The 23130-nt window shown below is 47.0% G+C and overlaps 1 protein-coding gene across 1 annotated transcript in view; it reads right to left on the bottom strand.

Annotated features, from left to right (window-relative positions):
- The window catches only part of LOC147584915 (uncharacterized), a 73319-nt gene that overhangs the window by 26362 nt on the left and 23827 nt on the right, over positions 1-23130 (bottom strand). The window contains exons 26-38 of the mRNA XM_086715677.1: positions 22361-22581; positions 15170-15316; positions 14368-14532; positions 13763-13914; positions 13268-13436; positions 11035-11143; positions 9337-9473; positions 8687-8812; positions 8413-8583; positions 8089-8313; positions 7715-7841; positions 6684-6883; positions 5806-6018 (exon numbers count right to left, since the gene is read on the bottom strand). Coding sequence (XP_086571803.1) covers positions 5806-6018; positions 6684-6883; positions 7715-7841; positions 8089-8313; positions 8413-8583; positions 8687-8812; positions 9337-9473; positions 11035-11143; positions 13268-13436; positions 13763-13914; positions 14368-14532; positions 15170-15316; positions 22361-22581 — 2162 coding nt within the window. The remainder of the gene's footprint in view (positions 1-5805; positions 6019-6683; positions 6884-7714; positions 7842-8088; positions 8314-8412; positions 8584-8686; positions 8813-9336; positions 9474-11034; positions 11144-13267; positions 13437-13762; positions 13915-14367; positions 14533-15169; positions 15317-22360; positions 22582-23130) is intronic.

Consider the following 23130-nt stretch of genomic DNA (forward strand, 5'->3'; position numbering starts at 1 on the left):
GGCCTCTGTCTCTAGACAATAGAAAGAGAGGGAGCTGGAGAGACTGAAGGTCTCTGAAGGAATTTGAAGGATGGTCTAGATTGGATAGACAGAGCCAAGAGAACAGGGATTCTCAGCAGAGGATAAAGTGATGAGTGGGGAAGTTCATATTTTATATGGGAGACCAAAGGAGTCTAGGTGAATGTTCTTCTGGGAGAACAATTTGGGAGAGAGGTAGAGATTGGGACCTTGTAGCTGACTAGGGTTCTTTGCAAATCCAGCTTGTTTGCCCCTGTTGGGACTGTCATCTGCTCAGGAAGAATGAAAAACTCATTTAAAGTTTAGCACATGTCAACTTCCTGAAGATAATCACTCATACACTGTGCATAGTAGCCCAAAGGCCCTCAGCAGAACTTGTTGAATGGATTGAAAGTTGACTTTTTTTGTGTGTGTGGACTTTGTCATATTCTTTCCCCAAATTAATTTAGGGACCACTGACAAGAGAAATAATTGTTTATACTGTAGAGAAGGAAGGGAATTACTCAATTCTGAAGTGACACAGAGAACTCTCACCAGTGAGGTTATAGATGGTCAAGCCCTCTCTAATATCCTGAACTTTAGTATGTTCTTTGGCTCATTTGGACCAGGTCCCTGCTGACACCCTGGGCACTCTCAGATCGGGTCCAGGAGTCTTTCGTGTCTCATTGTCCAACTGGGCTTCCACTTGGTTTTGTGGGACCTGTAGTTCCACAGGAGAGCCTTGGGGACTTCTTGGGTGAAGGAGTGACTCAATGGGAGCAGTTGTGAGAGCTTGTCCTTTGTTGAATATGGGTTACTCTGCTTTTGCATTGCTTCACATTAATTTCCTAAATAAACATTATTTTGAAAAACTCTTGGCCTGGCATCTATGACTATAGAAATAATCATGGATCTATATTAAAAGAATCATTGTTTAATATCTTTCCCCAGCAATCTCAACTCAACAAGATTTTACTCATTCTCAAGTTCCTGTTTAAATACAATCTTTCCCATAAGTTTCCCTGATCCTTCAGTTCTTCCCATTTTGAACTATCCAGCCTTCCTTGTTTTTTTCTTTCTTGTGGCACTTGATGCTTCTGCCAATTTCTTATATATTTTCTTTCTTCCTATTTTATTTGTCTTCATATCTTCCATAGTGTCTTTGTGGCACTAACAACAATAATTGGAACTTGGCATTTGTGAGCTAACCTCTAAAATAAGTTAACTAAAAAGCCCCTACCTCATCCCCAAAGGGAAAATGGCAGTTTACAAAAGTGCATATACTTACAAGATTTTTTCTACCTTTGACAATGGCAGAGTATCTTCCTATGACATATAACTAGAAAGGTCAGAAAAAATATGGAAAACATCTGTTTGAAGGAATGAAGAACTTAACTGGGAACTTAAGGGGAAAACAATTTTGGAGAGAATGAAAATCCAGAGGGGTGCGCCCCACATTTGGCACCCCGTTTTCCTGAAAGGCATTTACCACTTCAAAGGTACCATTAAGAAGCTGAGATGAGCATAGCTTTAGGATGTCTCATAAGGCTAAGGGGACAAAAATTGGGCCCACCAAGAATAAGGATCTCTGGTAAACATCATAGGCTTTCAGTTTGGGCCACTGAAGGGCTACACCCTAGTGTGGACTGACTGTAAGGAAACCAACTTTATCAAAACCTGGAACCTAGCCCTGATTTTCTGAATCCCTGATGAAGTGAAATGATTTATTCCTACTGTAAATGCTTTCCAGAATGAAAGTAATCTTCTATGGAGGAATGTCACAACATCCAGAATTTCAGATTTTCTCTATAGTTTTCACTCACAATATGCAGCAATTTAAAAAAAACAAAACAAAAGAAACAAAAAAAAATAGGCATGAGAAAAAAGAATTTTTAAGAAATCAAAGGAGAGAGAGAGAACAACAAAAAACGCTAGTTGATAGCTACAAGCTCTCAAGAGGTCCAAATATTGGAGTTTTAAGACGCAAAATGTACTTTAAACTGTTATAAGTATGTTTGATAAATCAAAGGACAAGATTAAAGGAGAATTTCAACAGGGAAATATAAAAGACTATAAATTCCAGATTTGAAAGATTCAATAGCAAAAAATAAAATAAAATAAAATATTGATAGATGCACTTAATAGCATATTGTATGGAGCTGAAGACAAAATTAATGAAGTGGGATATAGATCTGAAAAAACTATCAGACTGGATCTCAGAAAGAAAATGAAAGATGAGAAATGCAGAAAAAGGTGCAAGAGACATGTGTGTGGTAAAAAGTGATAACATATGTGTAATTGGAGAGTCCAAAAGGAAAGAAGAGCGTAGACCAGGAAAAATGTTAAAACTATAATGGCCAAGAATTTCACACATTGATGAAGTGCCCAAAACACAGATACAAGAAGTGCTAAAGAAATTCAAAGAAGATAAATACAAAGAAAAGCTATAGGAAGAGAACTGTAGTTATATTCCTAAAAAATGAAAGATAATGAAGAAATCTTAGAAGCACCAGAGAAAAGGATTTTTACCTCCTAAAAGCAAATATGAGACTTATGTGACACTTCTCAACAAAAATAATGAAAGACAGAGGCCATGGAAGTCTATTTTGGAAATGCTAAAAGAAAACAACTATCAAGCTATAATTCTCTGTTTAGCTAAAATACGTTTCAAGGATAAGCTGAAAAAAGAAATTTTAGACAAATAACACACTGGAAGATGAAATTTGAAAAACCTAATAGCATTTACAAAAACCTCAAAATATGTTAACTTCAGGCATATCTTGGAGATAATGTGGGTTCTGTTCTAGACCACTGCAATAAAGCAAATATTGCAATAAAGCAATTCAAATGTATTTTTTGGTTTCCCAGTGCATATAAAAGTTATGTTCAGGGGTGCCTGGATGGCTCAGTCAGTTAAACATCTGACTCTTGATTTTGGCTCAGGTCATGATCCCAGGGTCGTGAGATTGAGCCCCTTGTTGGGATCTGTGCTCAATGTGGAGACTGCTTAAGATGCTCTCTCTCTCTCGCTCTCTCTCTCTCTCCCTCTTCCCTCCCCCTGCTCCTCTGCCAGCTCATGCTCTGTTTCTCTTTCTCTAAAAAATGTTATGTTTATACTATACTGTAGTCTATTAAGTGTCACTAGCATTGTCTAAAAAATGTATATACAGTATATGCCCTAATTAAAAATATTTTATTGCTAAAATATGCTAATCATAATCTGAGCTTTCAGCAGGTCATAATCACTGATCACAGATCATAACAAATATAATATTAATTAAAAATCTTGAAATATTGAGAGAATTAGCAAAATGTGACCCAGAGATACAAAGTGAGCAAACACTGTTGGAAAAATGGCACCAATAGATTTTCTCAACGCAGGGTTGCCACAAACTTCAATTTGTTAAAAAAAAATTCCCTACCGAGAAATAAAAATGAAATAAAAATCTTAGAAGAGTAAAGGAGACATAAATAAAAGGAAAGCTAAGCCATGTTCAAGGACTAGAAAACTGAAGATAATAAAGATGTCATTTCTCTCCCAAAGGATTTGTTGTTTCTATGCAACCCAATAGAAATTCCAGCAAGTACCTCTGTGGATATGATCTGATTATATGGAAATCAAAGGCTACAAGAGCTAAGACAGTCTTAAAAAGAACAGAGTTGGAAGACATAGACTATTGATATCAAAGTTTACCATATTTATATAAGGATAGGATAAAAGACCACTGGAACAGAATAGAGATTCCCAAACAAACCCACATGTATATGGGATGTCTGATTAATGACAAACATGAATGATCTTTCAATAAATGTGTCATTCCCTTCCAAGTAGTAACCAGGCCTGACCCAGCTTAGCTTCCAAGATCTGATGAGATAGGGCGCGTTTGGGGTGGTATGGCCGTAGACAATAAAGGTCCTATTCCAATTGAATATTTGTTTCGGGAAAATGAATATTGATTCCTAACTCATACCTTATGTGATAAAGAAACACAACTTTTAGAAAATAAAAGGGGAGAATATATTAACTGGAGTAAGACTTCCTCTTGTAGAAGTTGAGAAGGTTAATCAGAACATAAGCCTGAAGAGAATGTTGGCTTACTCCAATATTCGACCTAGAGGTGATCAAGGCCCCTGTTATGTACTCAGTTGTGTCCCCCCAAATTCTTATGCTGAAGTCTGAACTCCCAGTATCTCAGAATGTGACTGTACTTGGGGATGGGGCCTTTAAAAGGTGATTACGTTAAAATGCAGCCATAGGGTGGCATATTTATAGGAAGAGGAAATTTGGACACACAAGAGAGATACTAGGGATGCTTGCATACAGAGGAAAGGCCATGTGAGGACACAGAAAGAGAGGTCTGAAAACCAAGAAGAGAGACCTCAAAAGAAGCCAAATCTGCCAAAACCTTAATCTTGGACTCCTAATTCTGGAACTGTGAGAAAATAAAATTTTATTTAAGTCACCAACTCTGTGTATTTTGCTATGGCAGCCTAAGAAGACTAAGATAGCCCCAGGGTTCTATGTCACAGAGAACAGCTGCAATAACTTCAGCCTGAAAAAAATTTAAGTAGTGTGACCTAAAGGTCATCTCTACCGCAAAAATTATAATCACATGCCCATAGAAGGTGTAACTCTAATCCCATCATGATCACTCCAAGATAAACCAGTTAAAATATATTTCTCAATAACTAAAGAAACAGGCTGTACTAGATTGCTATGTAGAAGCCAATGAAATGCAATTTGGACAACACAACCACTGGGACTTGCTTCACTCAGCCCCTGATCTCCAGGTCCTGAGGGATCACTGGATTCAGGGCTCTGTCACCTAGGAGATAGAATCCCAGAGACAAGAAGTGATGGTAGAATCCCTGGAAACCTCAAATCACACCATTTGAAAGTGGAATAGCATGGTGGTTAAGAGTAGGAATGTGGGAGTCAGCTAGACTGGGTTCAAATCCTGGTTCTGCCACTACCTGACTGTGGGCAAGTTATTTAAACTCTCTGCAGTTTAGTTGACATGTTTGCAAAACAAGAATGATAGTAACTGCACCTATTTAATAGAGTTGGTATGAGGATTGGTATTAGGGCGGCACTTACAATGGTACCAATGGTACCTGGCATCTGTGGAGATCTGGGGTCAGCCCTGAGGCTAAATATATATGATTCTGATGACCTTAATTTCCTGCTATTGGATTATCTGGTTACTTATCCTGCTTGTACTATGGATCATGCACAAGTGGTTCACACACAAAAACCATGTGAAGACCACCTATGTGAAATGAGGAAAGGTGACAGGTATCAGCAAGGAGCCAGTGGCCACGGTTGAGTGCTGTGCTTATGTCTCTGGGCCTGATCCTGCCACATAGATGCTAAGACAAGGGTCGGCTTGAGAGAGCTGGATGTGGCTGCCCCTACCTTTAAGCACATGCAGCAGCATTGGAACCAACTGGCCAGTCTCAGCCCAGGGTCCTGGCTCCTCCATTAGCCGAATCATCTGGGGCAAGTTGCTTGACCTCTCTGAGCTTGTTCCCTCACATTCATTCACTTGCTTGTTGAAGTCTTTGCACAGACTTATTTTATCCACGTACACACACCACACTGGGACAGTGAGAGTCACAGGGTCACCCATTCTCTCACTTACTTCAGCTTTTGTAGAACAACCATATTTGGTGATAATGTGGTTTTCTGAAAGCTTACACTGCTGACCCTCAAAACTTCAGGGGACAGGAGAAATGGTGTATTTGGGACCCATATCTGGAGACCAGGGCAATTAGCCAGTTAGAGAGTGGGCATGGGTGGAGACTCACCAGGTGGAGAGAAAGAAGAGCTCCCACAGGGGAGGCAGCCGACCTGGCCAGGATGGGCACTGAAGGTGCCTGCGGGGCATGGCAGGCACTCTCCAACTGCCCCTGCCTGGCTGCTGTTTCCAAAGGTTCCTGAGGGGCAGGGCCTGGGGCTGTGAGTCTTGGCTGGACAGTAATGCCCCACTGGGCATGGCTGGCTCTGGTAACTCTCTGTTCCTGGAGGGAAATGGAGGGGAAATTCTGAGCCATGGACTCCAGCTCAGGTGGGGACTAAGAAATGGCAGAGTCCAGGGGAAGAATGAACTTGGGGTATGGGTGGGGTGGAAAGTGGGAGGGAGATAGCAAAGCAAATACTGTTGAGGGCAGATCTAGATTGTAGGGAGGACAGTGGAGGCTCTGTGCTTTATTGTATCTACCCCCCCCCCCCCCGCCGAAAACAGTCCTCCTTGACTTTTGGGGCACCACAGAATGCACTTCCATCCCTCTAGCAAACAGAGCAGAATGCCCAGCATTGCTGACACACTGGGCAGTGGTTGTCCTGTTTTTCAGAGCACTTGGACCACTCGCTCCAGTATGCTAATTTGTACGATGTGATGTACAGTCTGTAATTTTTAGGTCTTTTAAAAACTAACATCAAGACAGTTGTGGTACCTACTTTCTCTGAATCTTCCTTCACCTGTGTCCTCCCCATGTTCTTGGGTCTTTCTCATCAGGTGGCTGGTCTAGCTGAGAAAAACTAGCCCCTGTTCCTCTGCCTGCTCCCAGGGGTTCTGTGGGTCCTCCCTACCTGCCACCTGCATCTTCCTCACCGGGCTCTGCCCAATTCTGACTCGAGGCCCCAGCCCCCCTCTCTTGCTCACATCCAGGCTTCCCAAACTCACCCTGGTGGCAGCTGAATCCAGGGGGGCAGGGCTGGCAGGCTTGGGCATCCAGAGCCAGGCTGCGGTAGGTGCCTGCTTCACAGAGGTGGCAGCAAGTCTCCTCTGAGACCCTGAGGCCACTCCTGTTCAGTGCCTCGGAGCCCCCAGGGCACTCGCGTGGATGGGCACTGCCCAGGGGACAGTAATAGGGAAACAAACAGCTGCACAGAGACACAGAGCCCAAGACTCTAGTTTCATGTTGATAAGGGGCTGTGTGTGCTATTGGCTCTCATCTCGCTAGCAGGGTTCCCCTCAACTCCCCCATCGACATTCCCCATGCTTAACCCTTAAGCTGCCTGGGGGAGGGGCAGCTCTGATATTATCCCAGACAGGGGGTCATGGGCTGGGCTTTGTGTCCAGTGAGGACTAAGTAGGTCCAGGTGTCTTCCTGGAGGAGGGAGCCACATCCATTGGCCAGGTCATTGGGCAGTGGCCAGACCTGTGCTCCCTGCCCACTTCACCCTGGGCAAAGGAATGAGTGGAACAAATCTGACTGGCTCTGGATGGGGGGACACAGTGGGAGTGCTGGGAGTGTCAGTCCTGGACACAGGATTGGGGTTGCCAAATGAAATACAGTGCATCCAGTCGTATTTGAATTTCAGATAAACAGTGGTAATTAACAATGAATAAACAATGAGTATAAGTACTCTCACATATTGCATGGGCCATACTTATACTAGAAATTTGTTGTTTACTTAAAATTCATACTCAACTGGGTTTTCCTGTATTTTTATTTGCTAAATCTGGCTGCCCCACACAAAATGGCCCTGGAAACTAATGAAGGGCATCTCAGTGGGATTTGCTTCCTCACCCTCCCTTCCTTTTTAAGGCCAGAGGCAGGGACTGAGGCATGTGAACACTGTAGCTGGGAAGTCCAAGCAAAGGGTTGCCCAGTACTTGTCTTGGGGTCCTGAATCCTTTGGGACTCAGGGGTTTGACTCTTCTCTGGAGATCCCTGAGGCTGAGACACACAGGCAGGGGAGGGTACTCACAGCTGCCCTGGGCCAGTGTAGGTGGAGGAGCCAGCAGGGCAGGCATAGCCCCCAGGACAAAGTGGGGGGATCCCTGTCTGGGTCTCGCAGTAAGAGCCAGCTCTACAAGTGACCTCAGCCACAGCACCTGAGGGAGACAGGAACAGACCAGTGCACCTTGGTCTTGAGGGTATCCAGGTGGCACAGATCCAACCAAGACTGAGTGGGCCATGGGGGGCTGGGCAAACAGCTTGCTAGGACAAGCAGGTGGCCATGCCTTGCCTGCATGACGCGCTGATAAGACTTGCCTGAGCACCTGGCCTAAGCCTCGGGGGTGAGAGTACAAGGGATGGGAGCAGTGGCTGGGGAGGGAGGGACAGGCCAGGCAGTCTCACCTGCAGGGCATTCAAATCCAGCTCTGCAGGGGATCACAAACACATTTGCATGATCCCTCAGCTCGGCCTGGGGGCAGTAGTGGCCAGGGGGACAGAGCTCACAGTCTTCTTTTGATGATGCCCCTGGTTTTGTCCGGAAGGTGCCAGGTGGGCAGAGAAAGGCACCCTGATCACCTGGACACCAGTAGCCTGGAGGACAAAGGCGGCTTTCAAGGGAGGAGAGACCTGGGGGCAAAAACAGCAGGCATGGCCATGGGACCCCTGATGGCCTCTTATCTCTCCTCCACAGAGGTCTCAGTCTCTGGCCTACAGGTAGCCTCTCACCTGGGGATACACAGAGGTATCCAGGAGGGCAGGGGAGGCACTCTGCCAGACTCTGGCCTCCTTCTGCAGGCAGATAGGTGTGTTCAGGGCAGGCCTGAGGGGTTCCTGGGCTGGTCTCACTCCCTCCAGGGCAGTAGTGGCCGGCAGGGCAGGGGTGGGTGGCCGGGTCCCCTGGAGAGCAAAGGTTGTGATCACTTTCTGTCCTCTCTTCCTGCCCAGCGGGCCTCCCTCTGCCCTTCTCACGACCAGTGCACTCCTGGTAAAGGTATCTCACCAGCTTTGCACCAGCGCCCAGCAGGGCAAGGCCCACATTCCTCTCGCTGCTTGGCTCCGGGGGCAGCCGCCATGGTGTGAGGTGGACACAAGGTGGGTTCTCCACTGCCCTCTGGGCAGTAAAAACCTGGAGCACATGGGGTCACACCAGATCTTGTGGAAGGCAGGGAGGCTGCTCCACCATGGCAGGTTGGCAACAGCATGTATCCAGGGGTGGCCTGGGGGATTCTACTGGCCCAGGAGTTGAGAGGCCTGGATGCCAGTCCTGGCTCCACATAAGATGTTTGTCAAATCACTAACCATCTGAATTACATTAGGTGCCTATCATATGACATACATATGATGTATGCAATTACATACACATGCATATGCAGATACATATTAGATGTATAACAATGGGGTCCACTACTTTTTATGATTTTTTAAAGTAACCTCTATGACCAACATGGGGCTTGAACTCATGACCCTGAAATCAAGAGTTGCATGCATGCTCTGCTGACTGAGATAGGCAGGTGTGGGTGTCAACTATTTTTAGAATTTGTTTTTGGCTAAAAAAAAAAAATCCTTTCCCTGAGTGGGTCTGGTGGTGACAGCTAAGCAACCTTGTTCTCTGCCTCTTTCACACCCCAAGGAAAAGAAATGGGTTGTTACCTGGTGGGCACTGCTTGGCACACAGCTGTCCTTGGGGACACGAGGTCTGAGACTCCCTGGGACCTTGTGTTATCAGTTCGGAGGACCCAGGGGGGCAGTAATAACCAGCAGGACATTTCCCCCACACCTGTCCACCTCTAACAGTACAGAGAGGGGGAGAAGAGTGAGATCAGGGTAGAAGGGGTGATCCGAGCCCAGTGCCCCAGAACCAGAGGAGACCCAGGCCCTTGTTTCAGACAGTTTCATGCTGACCCAGAGTGTGAAATGCTTCTGACCTCTGCCCCAGGACAACACATGACTATACCCACGTATATGATAGAAACAGGATGTGATACTTCATTCAGCAACAAAACAGGGCACGAGGGTCAGACCCAGGGGTGCTGGGCCCAGTGCAGGGTTCGAAGAACCTCTGCACATCCTTCAGGAAAAGATGGATTCCTGGGTGTCTCTTCTCCACTGAGTTTGTGGAGCCCAGTGGATAAAGACGAGGACCCAGGGCTGCGACAGCAGGACAAGTTCCCCCTGGAGGATTTTTGTGGCCTTGTCACATTCACTGTGGAGTGAGGAGGGAGAAGACTGGCAGGTGTTCTAGCTGCTTCCTGCATTGCCCCCAGTGAGTGCCTGGGGCCTGCCAGGTCCCGAGGCCTGAGCTTTGACAGCCACCAGTCTGATCTCCAACTCTTCAGCAGAGTGCAGGCTAGATCAAAGGACGAACTTCCTGAGTATAGGGAGATGATCCTCCAGAAAGAGCATCTGAGGAACTCTCCACTTTCACTTTTCAGGAGAAAACAATCTGCTCTGAAGCAGGTTCACCTCTGCATGAAATGGAGCAGCTCTTCTTTCGAAAACCCTTCTTTCCAGTCTCAGGAAATTGGGAGTTACATGCTTTCAGAGAAAGCTGGGAGCTTCCTCTGGATCAGATATCCCCAGTGTGCTTTCCTTTAGTCTGGCTACTCTGGGAGATTTGGGCCGAGGGCCACTTTGAGAGGCTAGGACTGTCTCCAAGGCCTCAGGGGAGACTGGGGAACCCTTATCCAGCCCTGGAGGTTGTGAGTCTCTGAATCCCAAGTACAGAGTTCTTCCAGTGGCTTCTCCTGCTACAGGGAGAATGTCCCCATTGCACAAATTACATACATAACAAGTAAGTATAGGACATTCAGGCAGAATTTGGGCATCCTGAGGCCTGCTCTCTGATTATTCTGTTTATGGGTACCATTTATTGTCTTTCTAGCCCTAATGATTATAAAAGCTATTCACATTGTGGAAAATTCAGAGATAGAGGTAAAAGGAAGGATTGTTCATCTTTTCCCCTGAGTGTATGTGTATTACCTACAGGCACATAGAATTTTGCCTATAAGGAAATTCCCCATGTTTTTAGGCAGGACTGAGCAGAGCTATGTTCATTTCATACTGACCCTCGCTCAATTTGAATGTATTTATTATTTTTTAAAGAAAATCTAGGTCTGTGCCCATTGTCCTGGCTCTCTTCACCTAATTGTCGGGTTTGACTCCCTGTTCAGACCTGTGTGGCCAGGTGGGGCTATAGTCTTACAGCTGGCCCTGGCCCCTCACACTTTAACTGCCCCACAAATAGCGTGGGGGCCTTGAGGAAGGCCAGGGGGCCCAGTGGGTCTTTTCACCCAGAGGATAGAATTTGATGGCAGCACAGGAGGTGAATAACCGTGGACTATCACTGACCTGCAGTAGTTACCGGGGGGACAGACGGAGCAGTCACCCTCTTCCCGGAGGCCTGATGCATCTTGGGGAGTGAAGGTCCCTGGAGGACATGGAAGAGGGGACCACGTTCCTGGAGAGGGTAGGGTAGCTGGTGAAGATGGGCAGCTGAGGGCTCAGGTTACATGAGGGTCTGTGGACCCACCTCCTCCACACCTGGAGTAATTAGTGACTGGGCCCCCCACCTGTCAGTATCCCACAGTCCCCATGGTGTTGAGTTTTTCTCCTTGCTTTCTCAGAGTCTTCAAAGTGCTGAAATGGCTGTGACTTTAGTCTCTCCCCCTAGGATTATTGTCCTCTTAAAAAGAGTAACTCCCTAGGGAAGAATTTCCAGATAGCAGTGAAGCTTATTTGAGGGTGAGGGGCTATTAATCTAGCCAATGGGCTCAGGGAGTTGCCTTCTCTGTATCAGACACTGGGCTCTCTGGGACTGAGCTGGAACCAGTCAGTCCATACTAAGTACATCTCTCTTGGGAGCTGCCTTCCCCTCCTAGCCACCACCTCCACAGTGCCTTACTGCCTGGCCTGCTCGGTTGTGGTTCTCTTCTCTCTAACCTGGGTCACCCCCCAACCCCACTACATCAGTGGCCCTTGTAGTGGCCTGGAGGCCATCCTCTGGCTTTGCTGACCTCAGCATTGTCTTGTGTATGTGGGCTGTGGTGCTTTGTGTCAGGCGCACCCCAGTATACACCTGGGATGGAAAATAAGAGAAGTCCCCCAGCAGGGAAAAAGTTTGAAGAGAGCAGCTGGATATACTGAAAAAAAATTCCTGACCAACAGAAGTAAGAAGCTGAAAGGTGTGAGTTTACTTAGGGAAGGTTAAAGAGAGTCAGGACTTCAGCAAGATTGGGCTGAGGGTCTGGGTAGCCAGGTGAACAGTGCTTCCCAGAGGGCACCTGTACTTCCTGTGTGTGTGTGTGTGTGTGTGTGTGTGTGTGTGTGTGTGACTAATACAACCTGTAATTGTGGGGACAAAAGGCCAAGTTCTTTGAACTTGAAATGTTGTAAATATTCTGGGGTAAGAGGTCACTCATTTGAAAGGGGTACATATACCTTTCACAACATAGTCACAAGAAGAACAAAGGTAGGGGTGTCTGGGTGGCTCAGTTGGTTAAGCGTCTGACTCTTGATTTCAGCTCAGGTCATGATCTCATGGTTCATGAGACTGAGCCCTGCATTGGGCTCTGCGCTGACAGTGTGGAGCCTGCTTGGGATCCTCACTCCCATTCTCTCTGCCCCTCCCCCGCTTGTGCTCATTCTTTTTCTCTCTCTCAAAATAAATAAACATTAAATATATATATGAAAGGAAGAACAAATGTATGCATTAACTGTGGATCAAATACTTGCAAAGGTAACATACAACTCCTAAAATTTTCAGGAAGATTTTCCCCAAATTTATGTAAGACATGGCAAAGATTATGAACTTTTGTGGATACGTGCTTGTCTGCCAGGCTGCCTGGGACAACACATGTATGTTTGTATGCATTTGTGTGTGTGAATTTGCATGTGTCTGCATACACTGTGTGTGCATCTGTACATGTGTGCACACATGTGAGTTTGTATGTGTGCACTATGAGCCTGTGTATGTATACTTGTGCATGAGTGTATGTATTCACATGTGCATGCAAACGTTTGGGTGAGCATGGGCTAATTCACAGTGTGTTCAGGGTGACTGGACTCAGACTTGAGGAGAGCGAACTCATGGTCACTGGGACATTGCCTTCTGATCTTCAGATTCCACTTCCTGCACCCCAACACCACCACAGAGCCCTTCTCCATGTGGTGCTCAGGAAGCTGCTCCCAGATTGTTGGCCCAGACCTGGCACAGGTTATGACATCTGTTTGCCATCATCCTGATCCAGGTGCTCACCCTGGGTCCCCAGGCTGAGTGTAAGAAAGAGGCAGGACATTGAGCATGGGTGCGTCATGCTGAAGAGAAGAAAAGAAATGGGGGGGCGGTCAGGATGGGCATGGGTAGGAGTGAGGGGAGGATGGAAGTTGTGCAGGTGCTCTTCCCCATTGGCACTCCTAGTGCAATGGCATGCAGTAGGCACTCCACGGAGTTTGAATGAATGGAAGGAAGGAAGGAAGGAAGGAAGGAAGGAAGGAAGGAAGGAAAGAAGGAAGGAAGATGAGCATTTCGGGGAGAAAGATAAAGGCCTGGGATGCATGGGGACTTGAGGGTTCCTGGGCATACCGGCTGGGCAGTAGGCATGTGCTGGGCAGAGCCTGGGCATTCTGGTGCCGGGATGCGGGCAGTGAAAGCCAGGTGGGCACAGGAGGCAGGAGTCTGAACCTAGGGATGGCTGGTACTCCCCTTGGTGGCACAGGACAGGCCAAGCAGACCCTGGTTGGCAGAAGTGACCCTGGGCATTGGACACAAAATGGCACCTCTGAGAGCCAGGTTGGGTATGGCTGAGTGCTCAGGGGCTCAGGAAGGTCATGGAGTTATCCTTCATTCTAGGTGGTTCAGGTCATGGTGACTGGAGTGCAGGAAGCCAGGAGGCTGGGTGGGCCAGTTGGAGAAAGAACTGGGGCCTGGGAGATGGGAGTGTTGAGGTCCCTCCTACAAGGCACCAAGAGCTGGCCTAAGGCCCACAGTTGGAGGGCTCCAGCCTGAATCCTGGGTGGGGACCCCTGGTTTCCCAAGCCTTGGGGACTGGGCTCCCTTCTGCAGCTCCTGGGGAAGTACCTGAGGACAGAGGACGGCCATGGGGCTGGAGGTCCTGAGGTCCCAGGGGCATTCAGAGCCAGCCACACAGGAGCTGATAGGAGAGCTAAGGCCCAGGCCAGGGCAGAAGGAGCCAGCTGGGCAGGGCCCGCAGCTCCCCTTGGAGGTGCCACCTGGATAAGGAGGTTGAACTTCATGGGCTCTGTCCCCATGCTGGAATATCAAGTCCTGAAGACAGGACATTTTCCCTGCTTGGCTTGCTGCCACATCCCAGTGCCTAGCACAATATGTGTTGGATGAAGTAGCCACTGATCAAAGCCTCGCTTAGGGCATCTCTGCCTTGGTTGGCCAAAAGAACAGCCCTGCATTTTGCAGACAAAGCCCTCCATTGGGCATGGTCTAAAGGGTGGAGGAGTGGGCCTTGTCCTGGGTGAGAAGCCCTAACATCCACACTTAGGCACAGGCCTGTCTCCCAGCCTCATGTCCACCCTAGTGGGAGCCCCAGAAACCCTGACAAACAGATGCTTCTGTTGTGCTGTTTGTGTCTACGGTGCTAACACTGGGATTTTGAAGAAGGAGGGGCCCACAGCTGGGAGGGGGTGGGAAAGTACAAGTCAGATGCTCACCTGGGCTCCTCCTTGTTGTCCCCATCGGGCAGGGCACAGGGTACAGAGTCCCCTGGGGGCAGTAGTGGCCTCGGGGACAGGGTCCATTGAGGGGGAAGGCAGAGTTTCTCTGGGGAGTGGGGCTGGAAGCTCCCCCCTCACAGTAGTAACCAGCTGAGCAGGGTCCTTGGATACAGAAAGACTAGAATTTTAGGGCAGCGTCAGAAGCCTTACCAGCTGCCTGTGCTGTGGAAGGCCCTTTTCTTGCCTCCTCCCTGGTCCCTGCCTGCTATCCCAAACCCCAGAGAATCATGGAAATTAAAGCAAGAGGAAGGAAAAGTCAGGGAAACAAGGGATTACTGAGCACCTATGGTGTCCATGGCCCTGAGCTGGTGGCTTCCACTTGGAATCTAGGGTGAGGTGTAGCTATAGGAGATGACAGCTGTGGGCACTTATTGTGCACTAGGCACTGTTCTGAGCTCCTGTTTGTAGGGACCACACTCCCCATAGCAACTGTGGAAGGTGGGTACAGTTATCACCCCATTTTACAGGGGAGGAGACAGAGGTCAGAGGGGTTAAGTGACTTGTCCAAGGTCACACCTGCACTAAGTTCAGAGCTAGAATAAGAACCTGCTCTTGGCCACAAGGCTGAGGACTTTTGGGGGAGAGAGGGAGGAGCAGGGCCCAAGGGAGGAAGTGGCAGGAGGTCACAGCGAGGTAGGCAGCCAGACCCAGACGTATGCTGTGGCCCTGCCAAGAAGTGCACTGCGGGCAGTTCTGCAGTGGGGCTGGGACATAGCTCTTCTGGGTCGCTGGTACTTACCCTCAGTCTGCCCGTTGCCCTCACCAGGGCAGTATCTTCCTGCAGGACAGGACTGACAGGCCCTGGGGGAGAGAGCACCTTCCCGTAGGTTCAGGGTTCCCTCCGGGCAGGGAAGAGCAGAGGGTGTCCCTCCTGGGCAATAGTGACCTGTGGGGAAGATATGAGTAAGTGGACACCAAGTGTCCCAACCCCATAGCTACTCCCTGGGCCTTACAACCTCATCATTTATGGCAGAGAAGTGAGGGAAGCCCTGAGAGGGATGCAGAGAGCACAGCTGAAGGACAGGGAAGAGGACGCTGGCCTAGGTGGTGGGAGAAGGCGGGGAGGGTTAGAATCCAGGCTAGGAGGGTGGGGGCTTTAAGGGGTCTGTGCAGGCAGCAGAGGTGTGCCTGTGTGCATGTGTGTGGGCATGCATGTGCATGTGTGCGTGGGGACGTCAGCACTGAGGTTTCTGGAGTCATTACATAGTAAGAATGAGTAATAGGTCTGGTCTGGCTTGATAGGCCTGGGAGAGAGAGTTTCTTGTGTTAGAGAAAGTGGGGTCATGTGTACCTCAAACAACCCCTCAGTATTCCCACTCAAGAAATAGCTGCCCTGATAGGGAGAAGGCAGATGGCGGCGTAGGAGGACGCTGGGCTCACCGCGCGTCCTGCTGATCACTTAGATTCCACCTACACCTGCCTAAATAACCCAGAAAACCGCCAGAGGATTAGCAGAACAGAGTCGCCGGAGCCAAGCGCAGACGAGAGGCCCACGGAAGAGGGTAGGAAGGGCGGCGAGGCGGTGCGCGCTCCACGGACTGGCGGGAGGGAGCCGGGGCGGAGGGGCGGCTCGCCGGCCAAGCAGAGCCCCCGAGTCTGGCTTGCAAAAAGCGGAGGGGCCTGACGGACTGTGTTCCGACAGCAAGCGCGACTTAGCGTCTGGGAGGTCATAAGCTAACAGCTCTGCTCAGAAAGCGGGAAGGCTGGAGGACAAAGGGAAGGAGAGCTGCTGAGCCCCCGGACGACAGAGCTCAGTTTGGTGGGGAACAAAAGCGCTCGCCAGCGCCATCTCCCCCGCCCATCCCCCAGCCAAAATCCCAAACAGAACCAGTTCCTGCCAGGGAACTTGCTCGCTCCGCGCAAACACCCAACTCTGCGCTTCTGCGGAGCCAAACCTCCGGCAGCGGATCTGACTCCCTCCTGCTGCCACAGGGCCCCTCCTGAAGTGGATCACCTAAGGAGAAGCAAGCTAAGCCTGCCCCTCCTGCCCCTGTGCACCTTGCCTACCCACCCCAGCTAAGATGCCAGATCCCCAGCATCACAAGCCTGGCAGTGTGCAAGTAGCCCAGACAGGCCACCCCACCCCACAGTGAATCCCGCCCCTAGGAGAGGGGAAGAGAAGGCAGGCACCAGTCTGACTGTGGCCCCAGCGGTGGGCTGGGGGCAGACATCAGGTCTGACTGCGGCTCCGCCCACCAACTCCAGTTATACACCACAGCACAGGGGAAGTGCCCTGCAGGTCCTCACCACGCCAGGGGCTATCCAAAATGACCAAGCGGAAGAATTCCCCTCAGAAGAATCTCCAGGAAATAACAACAGCTAATGAGCTGATCAAAAAGGATTTAAATAATATAACAGAAAATGAATTTAGAATAATAGTCATAAAATTAATCGCTGGGCTTGAAAACAGTATAGCTGACAGCAGAGAATCTCTTGCTACAGAGATCAAGGGACTAAGGAACAGTCACGAGGAGCTGAAAAACGCTTTAAACGAAATGCATAACAAAATGGAAACCACCACGGCTCGGACTGAAGAGGCAGAGGAGAGAATAGGTGAACTAGAAGATAAAGTTATGGAAAAAGAGGAAGCTGAGAAAAAGAGAGATAAAAAAATCCAGGAGTATGAGCGGAAAATTAGAGAACTAAGTGATACACTAAAAAGAAATAATCTACGCATAATTGGTATCCCAGAGGAGGAAGAGAGAGGGAAAGGTGCTGAAGGGGTACTTGAAGAAATAATAGCTGAGAACTTCCCTGAAGTGGGGAAGGAAAAAGGCATTGAAATCCAAGAGGCACAGAGAACTCCCTTCAGACGTAACTTGAATCGATCTTCTGCACGACATATCATAGTGAAACTGGCAAAATACAAGGATAAAGAGAAAATTCTGAAAGCAGCAAGGGGTAAACGTGCCCTCACATATAAAGGGAGACCTATAAGACTCTTGACTGATCTCTCTTTTGAAACTTGGCAGGCCAGAAAGAATTGGCACGAGATTTTCAGGGTGCTAGACAGAAAAAATATGCAGCCGAGAATCCTTTATCCAGCAAGTCTGTCATTTAGAATAGAAGGAGAGATAAAGGTCTTCCCAAACAAACAAAAACTGAAGGAATTTGTCACCACTAAACCAGCCCTACAAGAGATCCTAAGGGGGACCCTGTGAGACAAAGTACCAGAGACATCACTACAAGCATAAAACATACAGACATCACAATGACTCTAAACCCATATCTTTCTATAATAACACTGAATGTAAATGGATTAAATGCGCCAACCAAAAGACATAGGGTATCAGAATGGATAAAAAAACAAGACCCATCTATTTGCTGTCTACAAGAGACTCATTTTAGACCTGAGGACACCTTTAGATTGAGAGTGAGGGGATGGAGAACTATTTATCATGCTACTGGAAGCCAAAAGAAAGCTGGAGTAGCCATACTTATATCAGACAAGCTAGACTTTAAATTAAAGGCTGTAACAAGAGATGAAGAAGGACATTATATAATAGTGACAGGGTCTATCCATCAGGAAGAGCTAACAATTATAAATGTCTATGCGCCGAATACCAGAGCGCCCAAATATATAAAACAATTACTCATAAACATAAGCAACCTTATTGAGAAGAATGTGGTAATTGCAGGGGACTTTAACACCCCACTTACAGAAATGGATAGATCATCTAGACACACGGTCAATAAAGAAACAAGGGCCCTGAATGAGACATTGGATCAGATGGACTTGACAGATATATTTAGAACTCTGCATCCCAAAGCAACAGAATATACTTTCTTCTCGAGTGCACATGGAACATTCTCCAAGATAGATCATATACTGGGTCACAAAACAGCCCTTCATAAGTTTACAAGAATTGAAATCATACCATGCATACTTTCAGACCACAATGCTATGAAGCTTGAAATCAACCACAGAAAAACGTCTGGAAAACCTCCAAAAGCATGGAGGTTAAAGAACACCCTACTAACGAATGAGTGGGTCAACCAGGCAATTAGAGAAGAAATTAAAAAATATATGGAAACAAACGAAAATGAAAATACAACAATCCAAACGCTTTGGGACGCAGCGAAGGCAGTCCTGAGAGGAAAATACATTGCAATCCAGGCCTATCTCAAGAAACAAGAAAAATCCCAAATACAAAATCTAACAGCACACCTAAAGGAAATAGAAGCAGAACAGCAAAGGCAGCCTAAACCCAGCAGAAGAAGAGAAATAATAAAGATCAGAGCAGAAATAAACAATATAGAATCTAAAAAAACTGTAGAGCAGATAAACGAAACCAAGAGTTGGTTTTTTGAAAAAATAAACAAAATTGACAAACCTCTAGCCAGGCTTCTCAAAAAGAAAAGGGAGATGACCCAAATAGATAAAATCATGAATGAAAATGGAATTATTACAACCAATCCCTCAGAGATACAAACAATTATCAGGGAATACTATGAAAAATTATATGCCAACAAATTGGACAACCTGGAAGAAATGGACAAATTCCTGAACACCCACACTCTTCCAAAACTCAATCAGGAGGAAGTAGAAAGCTTGAACAGACCCATCACCAGCGAAGAAATTGAATCGGTTATCAAAAATCTCCCAACAAATAAGAGTCCAGGACCAGATGGCTTCCCAGGGGAGTTCTACCAGACGTTTAAAGCAGAGATAATACCTATCCTTCTCAAGCTATTCCAAGAAATAGAAAGGGAAGGAAAACTTCCAGACTCATTCTATGAAGCCAGTATTACTTTGATTCCTAAACCAGACAGAGACCCAGTAAAAAAAGAGAACTACAGGCCAATATCCCTGATGAATATGGATGCAAAAATTCTCAATAAGATACTAGCAAATCGAATTCAACGGCATATAAAAGGAATTATTCACCATGATCAAGTGGGATTCATTCCTGGGATGCAGGGCTGGTTCAACATTCGCAAATCAATCAACGTGATACATCACATTAACAAAAAAAAAAGAGAAAAACCATATGATCCTGTCAATCGATGCAGAAAAGGCCTTTGACAAAATCCAGCACCCTTTCTTAATAAAAACCCTTGAGAAAGTCGGGATAGAAGGAACATACTTAAAGATCATAAAAGCCATTTATGAAAAGCCCACAGCTAACATCATCCTCAACGGGGAAAAACTGAGAGCTTTTTCCCTGAGATCAGGAACACGACAGGGATGCCCACTCTCACCGCTGTTGTTTAACATAGTGCTGGAAGTTCTAGCATCAGCAATCAGACAACAAAAGGAAATCAAAGGCATCAAAATTGGCAAAGATGAAGTCAAGCTTTCGCTTTTTGCAGATGACATGATATTATACATGGAAAATCCGATAGACTCCACCAAAAGTCTGCTAGAACTGATACATGAATTCAGCAAAGTTGCAGGATACAAAATCAATGTACAGAAATCAGTTGCATTCTTATACACTAACAATGAAGCAACAGAAAGACAAGTAAAGAAACTGATCCCATTCACAATTGCACCAAGAAGCATAAAATACCTAGGAATCAATCTAACCAAAGATGTAAAGGATCTGTATGCTGAAAACTATAGAAAGCTTATGAAGGTAATTGAAGAAGATTTAAAGAAATGGAAAGACATTCCCTGCTCATGGATTGGAAGAATAAATATTGTCAAAATGTCAATACTACCCAAAGCTATCTACACATTCAATGCAATCCCAATCAAAATTGCACCAGCATTCTTCTCGAAACTAGAACAAGCAATCCTAAAATTCATATGGAACCACAAAAGGCCCCGAATAGCCAAAGTAATTTTGAAGAAGAAGACCAAAGCAGGAGGCATCACAATCCCAGACTTTAGCCTCTACTACAAAGCTGTCATCATCAAGACAGCATGGTATTGGCACCAAAACAGACACATAGACCAATGGAATAGAATAGAAACCCCAGAACTAGACCCACAAACGTATGGCCAACTCATCTTTGACAAAGCAGGAAAGAACATCCAATGGAAAAAAGACAGTCTCTTTCACAAATGGTGCTGGGAGAACTGGACAGCAACATGCAGAAGGTTGAAACTAGACCACTTTCTCACACCATTCACAAAAATAAACTCAAAATGGATAAAGGACCTGAATGTGAGACAGGAAACCATCAAAACCTTCGAGGAGAAAGCAGGAAAAGACCTCTCTGACCTCAGCCGTAGCAATCTCTTCCTCGACACATCCCCAAAGGCAAGGGAATTAAAAGCAAAAGTGAATTACTGGGACCTTATGAAGATAAAAAGCTTCTGCACAGCAAAGGAAACAACCAACAAAACTAAAAGGCAACCAACGGAATGGGAAAAGATATTTGCAAATGACATATCGGACAAAGGGCTAGTATCCAAAATCTATAAAGAGCTCACCAAATTCCACACCCGAAAAGCAAATAACCCAGTGAAGAAATGGGCAGAAAACATGAATAGACACTTCTCTAAAGAAGACATCCGGATGGCCAACAGGCACATGAAAAGATGTTCAGCGTCGCTCCTTATCAGGGAAATACAAATCAAAACCACACTCAGGTATCACCTCACGCCAGTCAGAGTGGCCAAAATGAACAAATCAGGAGACTATAGATGCTGGAGAGGATGTGGAGAAACGGGAACCCTCTTGCACTGTTGGTGGGAATGCAAATTGGTGCAGCCGCTCTGGAAAGCAGTGTGGAGGTTCCTCAGAAAATTAAAAATAGACCTACCCTATGACCCAGCAATAGCACTGTTAGGAATTTATCCAAGGGATACAGGAGTACTGATGCATAGGGGCACTTGTACCCCAATGTTCATAGCAGCACTCTCAACAATAGCCAAATTATGGAAAGAGCCTAAATGTCCATCAACTGATGAATGGATAAAGAAATTGTGGTTTATATACACTATGGAATACTACGTGGCAATGAGAAAAAATGAAATATGGCCTTTTGTAGCAACGTGGATGGAACTGGAGAGTGTGATGCTAAGTGAAATAAGCCATACCGAGAAAGACAGATACCAATATGGTTTCACTCTTATGTGGATCCTGAGAAACTTAACAGGAACCCATGGGGGAGGGGAAGGAAAAAAAAGAGGTTAGAGTGGGAGAGAGCCAAAGCATAAGAGACTGTTGAGAACTGAGAGCAAACTGAGGGTTGATGGGGGGTGGGAGGGAGGAGAGGGTGGGTGATGGGTATTGAGGAGGGCACCTTTTGGGATGAGCACTGGGTGTTGTATGGAAACCAATTTGACAATAAATTTCATATATAAAAATAAATAAATAAAAAAAAAATAAATAAATAAATAATGACATTATACAATAAAAAAAAAAAAAAAAAAAAAAGAAATAGCTGCCCTAGAAGCATTCCAACAGGCAACCTGGTTAAGAGTCTCACAAGAGACATGCTGTAGTCTTCTCTGGGGGCATTTACTCAACTCTTTCAGGGTGGGGTTCTCAAAATCCTCTGGTTTCACTCTGCAGACAGGTGGTGGCTGTCCAAGGACAGCAGCACCTTAGGATCAGGATGGGACTGACCAGAATTTCCAGCCTCTCAGATCTGTGTTCCTCCTTCCATAGAATATGCACACTTACCTTCTGGGCACCCTGGAAACCTGCGGTGATAGGGAGGTATGAATATATGAGGCTGGTCACAGACTGTGTGAGGGAGGCCCTGGCAGTCCTCAGCAACCTTCACCCTGTGTCCTCCTTATGCAGCATAATTAGCCCCATTTTATAAGTCAGAGACTGTCCTGGCAGTCTCTGACTGCCAGGGAGGGCTGAGGTTTTGCCATCGAGCATTCAGTGCCAGGACAGAGTCGAGCTTTGGGAGCCGGGGGCGCCAACTACAGTGAACCCTGAGGTGCGCTGTCCATTGCAGTCATGTCTAATGTCCCTCTACCCCTGAGAGTGATGGAAGAGGCTGATCTGAGGGCATTCGTTACCTTTGGGGCAGGTGGTGGGCTCCACGGTAGCAACATTTTGGCAGTAGGTGCCTCCTGGGCAAGGCAGGCAGGTGTCAGCCCCAGGCAATGGGCTGAAGGTGCCAGGTTCACAGGGCTGCTCACTGTGAGCCCCTGAGGGACAGTGGAAGCCAGGAGGACATCTGTATCCATGGGTTCCATCAGAAGGTGAGGGCACAGCACTGCCTCCCAGGCAGATATACCTGAGGAAATGAAGAATTGTGGCTGAACCACTTCTAGCATGATGATGGGGTCCTGGCCAAGCAAAAGGTGAGAGAAAGGGGTAGCCTTTGGAGCCCCAGGCTATCAGAGTTGTGCTGAGGACAAGCTCAGTATGGCCACAGCCAAGTGTCATCCCTGGGATGGAAGGAGGTCCTCTGGTCCTCAACTCTAAAACATGTCTCTGCCCCTGTGATAGGAAACTATACAGTAGGGGCTCAGGCACAGTTCTGGGAAGTGTCAGACATTTTCCAGGATAAGCATGGCTTCCCTCTCCAAGATTTTTCTGTCCTGTGAACCGATGGAACAGGACTTCCTTCTTACTGGTGGCCAGTCTCCAGCCCTTTCAACAGTGAGGAGAAAATGTACCTGTCAGGAATCTCAGACACAGGTTGGCCATTGGCCAATGAGGAAAAGACCAAGGCCTGGTAGTGGAGGGTGTGGAGGCTGCCCTGAGACTTAGTGGGACCATAGGGCTGTCCTGGCACACTGGCATTCCTTGGATCTTGGAAGGTCAGTGCTGGGAGGGTGGG

Source organism: Puma concolor, chromosome A1 (genome assembly GCF_028749965.1).
Source record: "Puma concolor isolate L17-30 chromosome A1, mPumCon1.1.hap2, whole genome shotgun sequence".
NCBI classification, from domain to species: domain Eukaryota; kingdom Metazoa; phylum Chordata; class Mammalia; order Carnivora; family Felidae; genus Puma; species Puma concolor.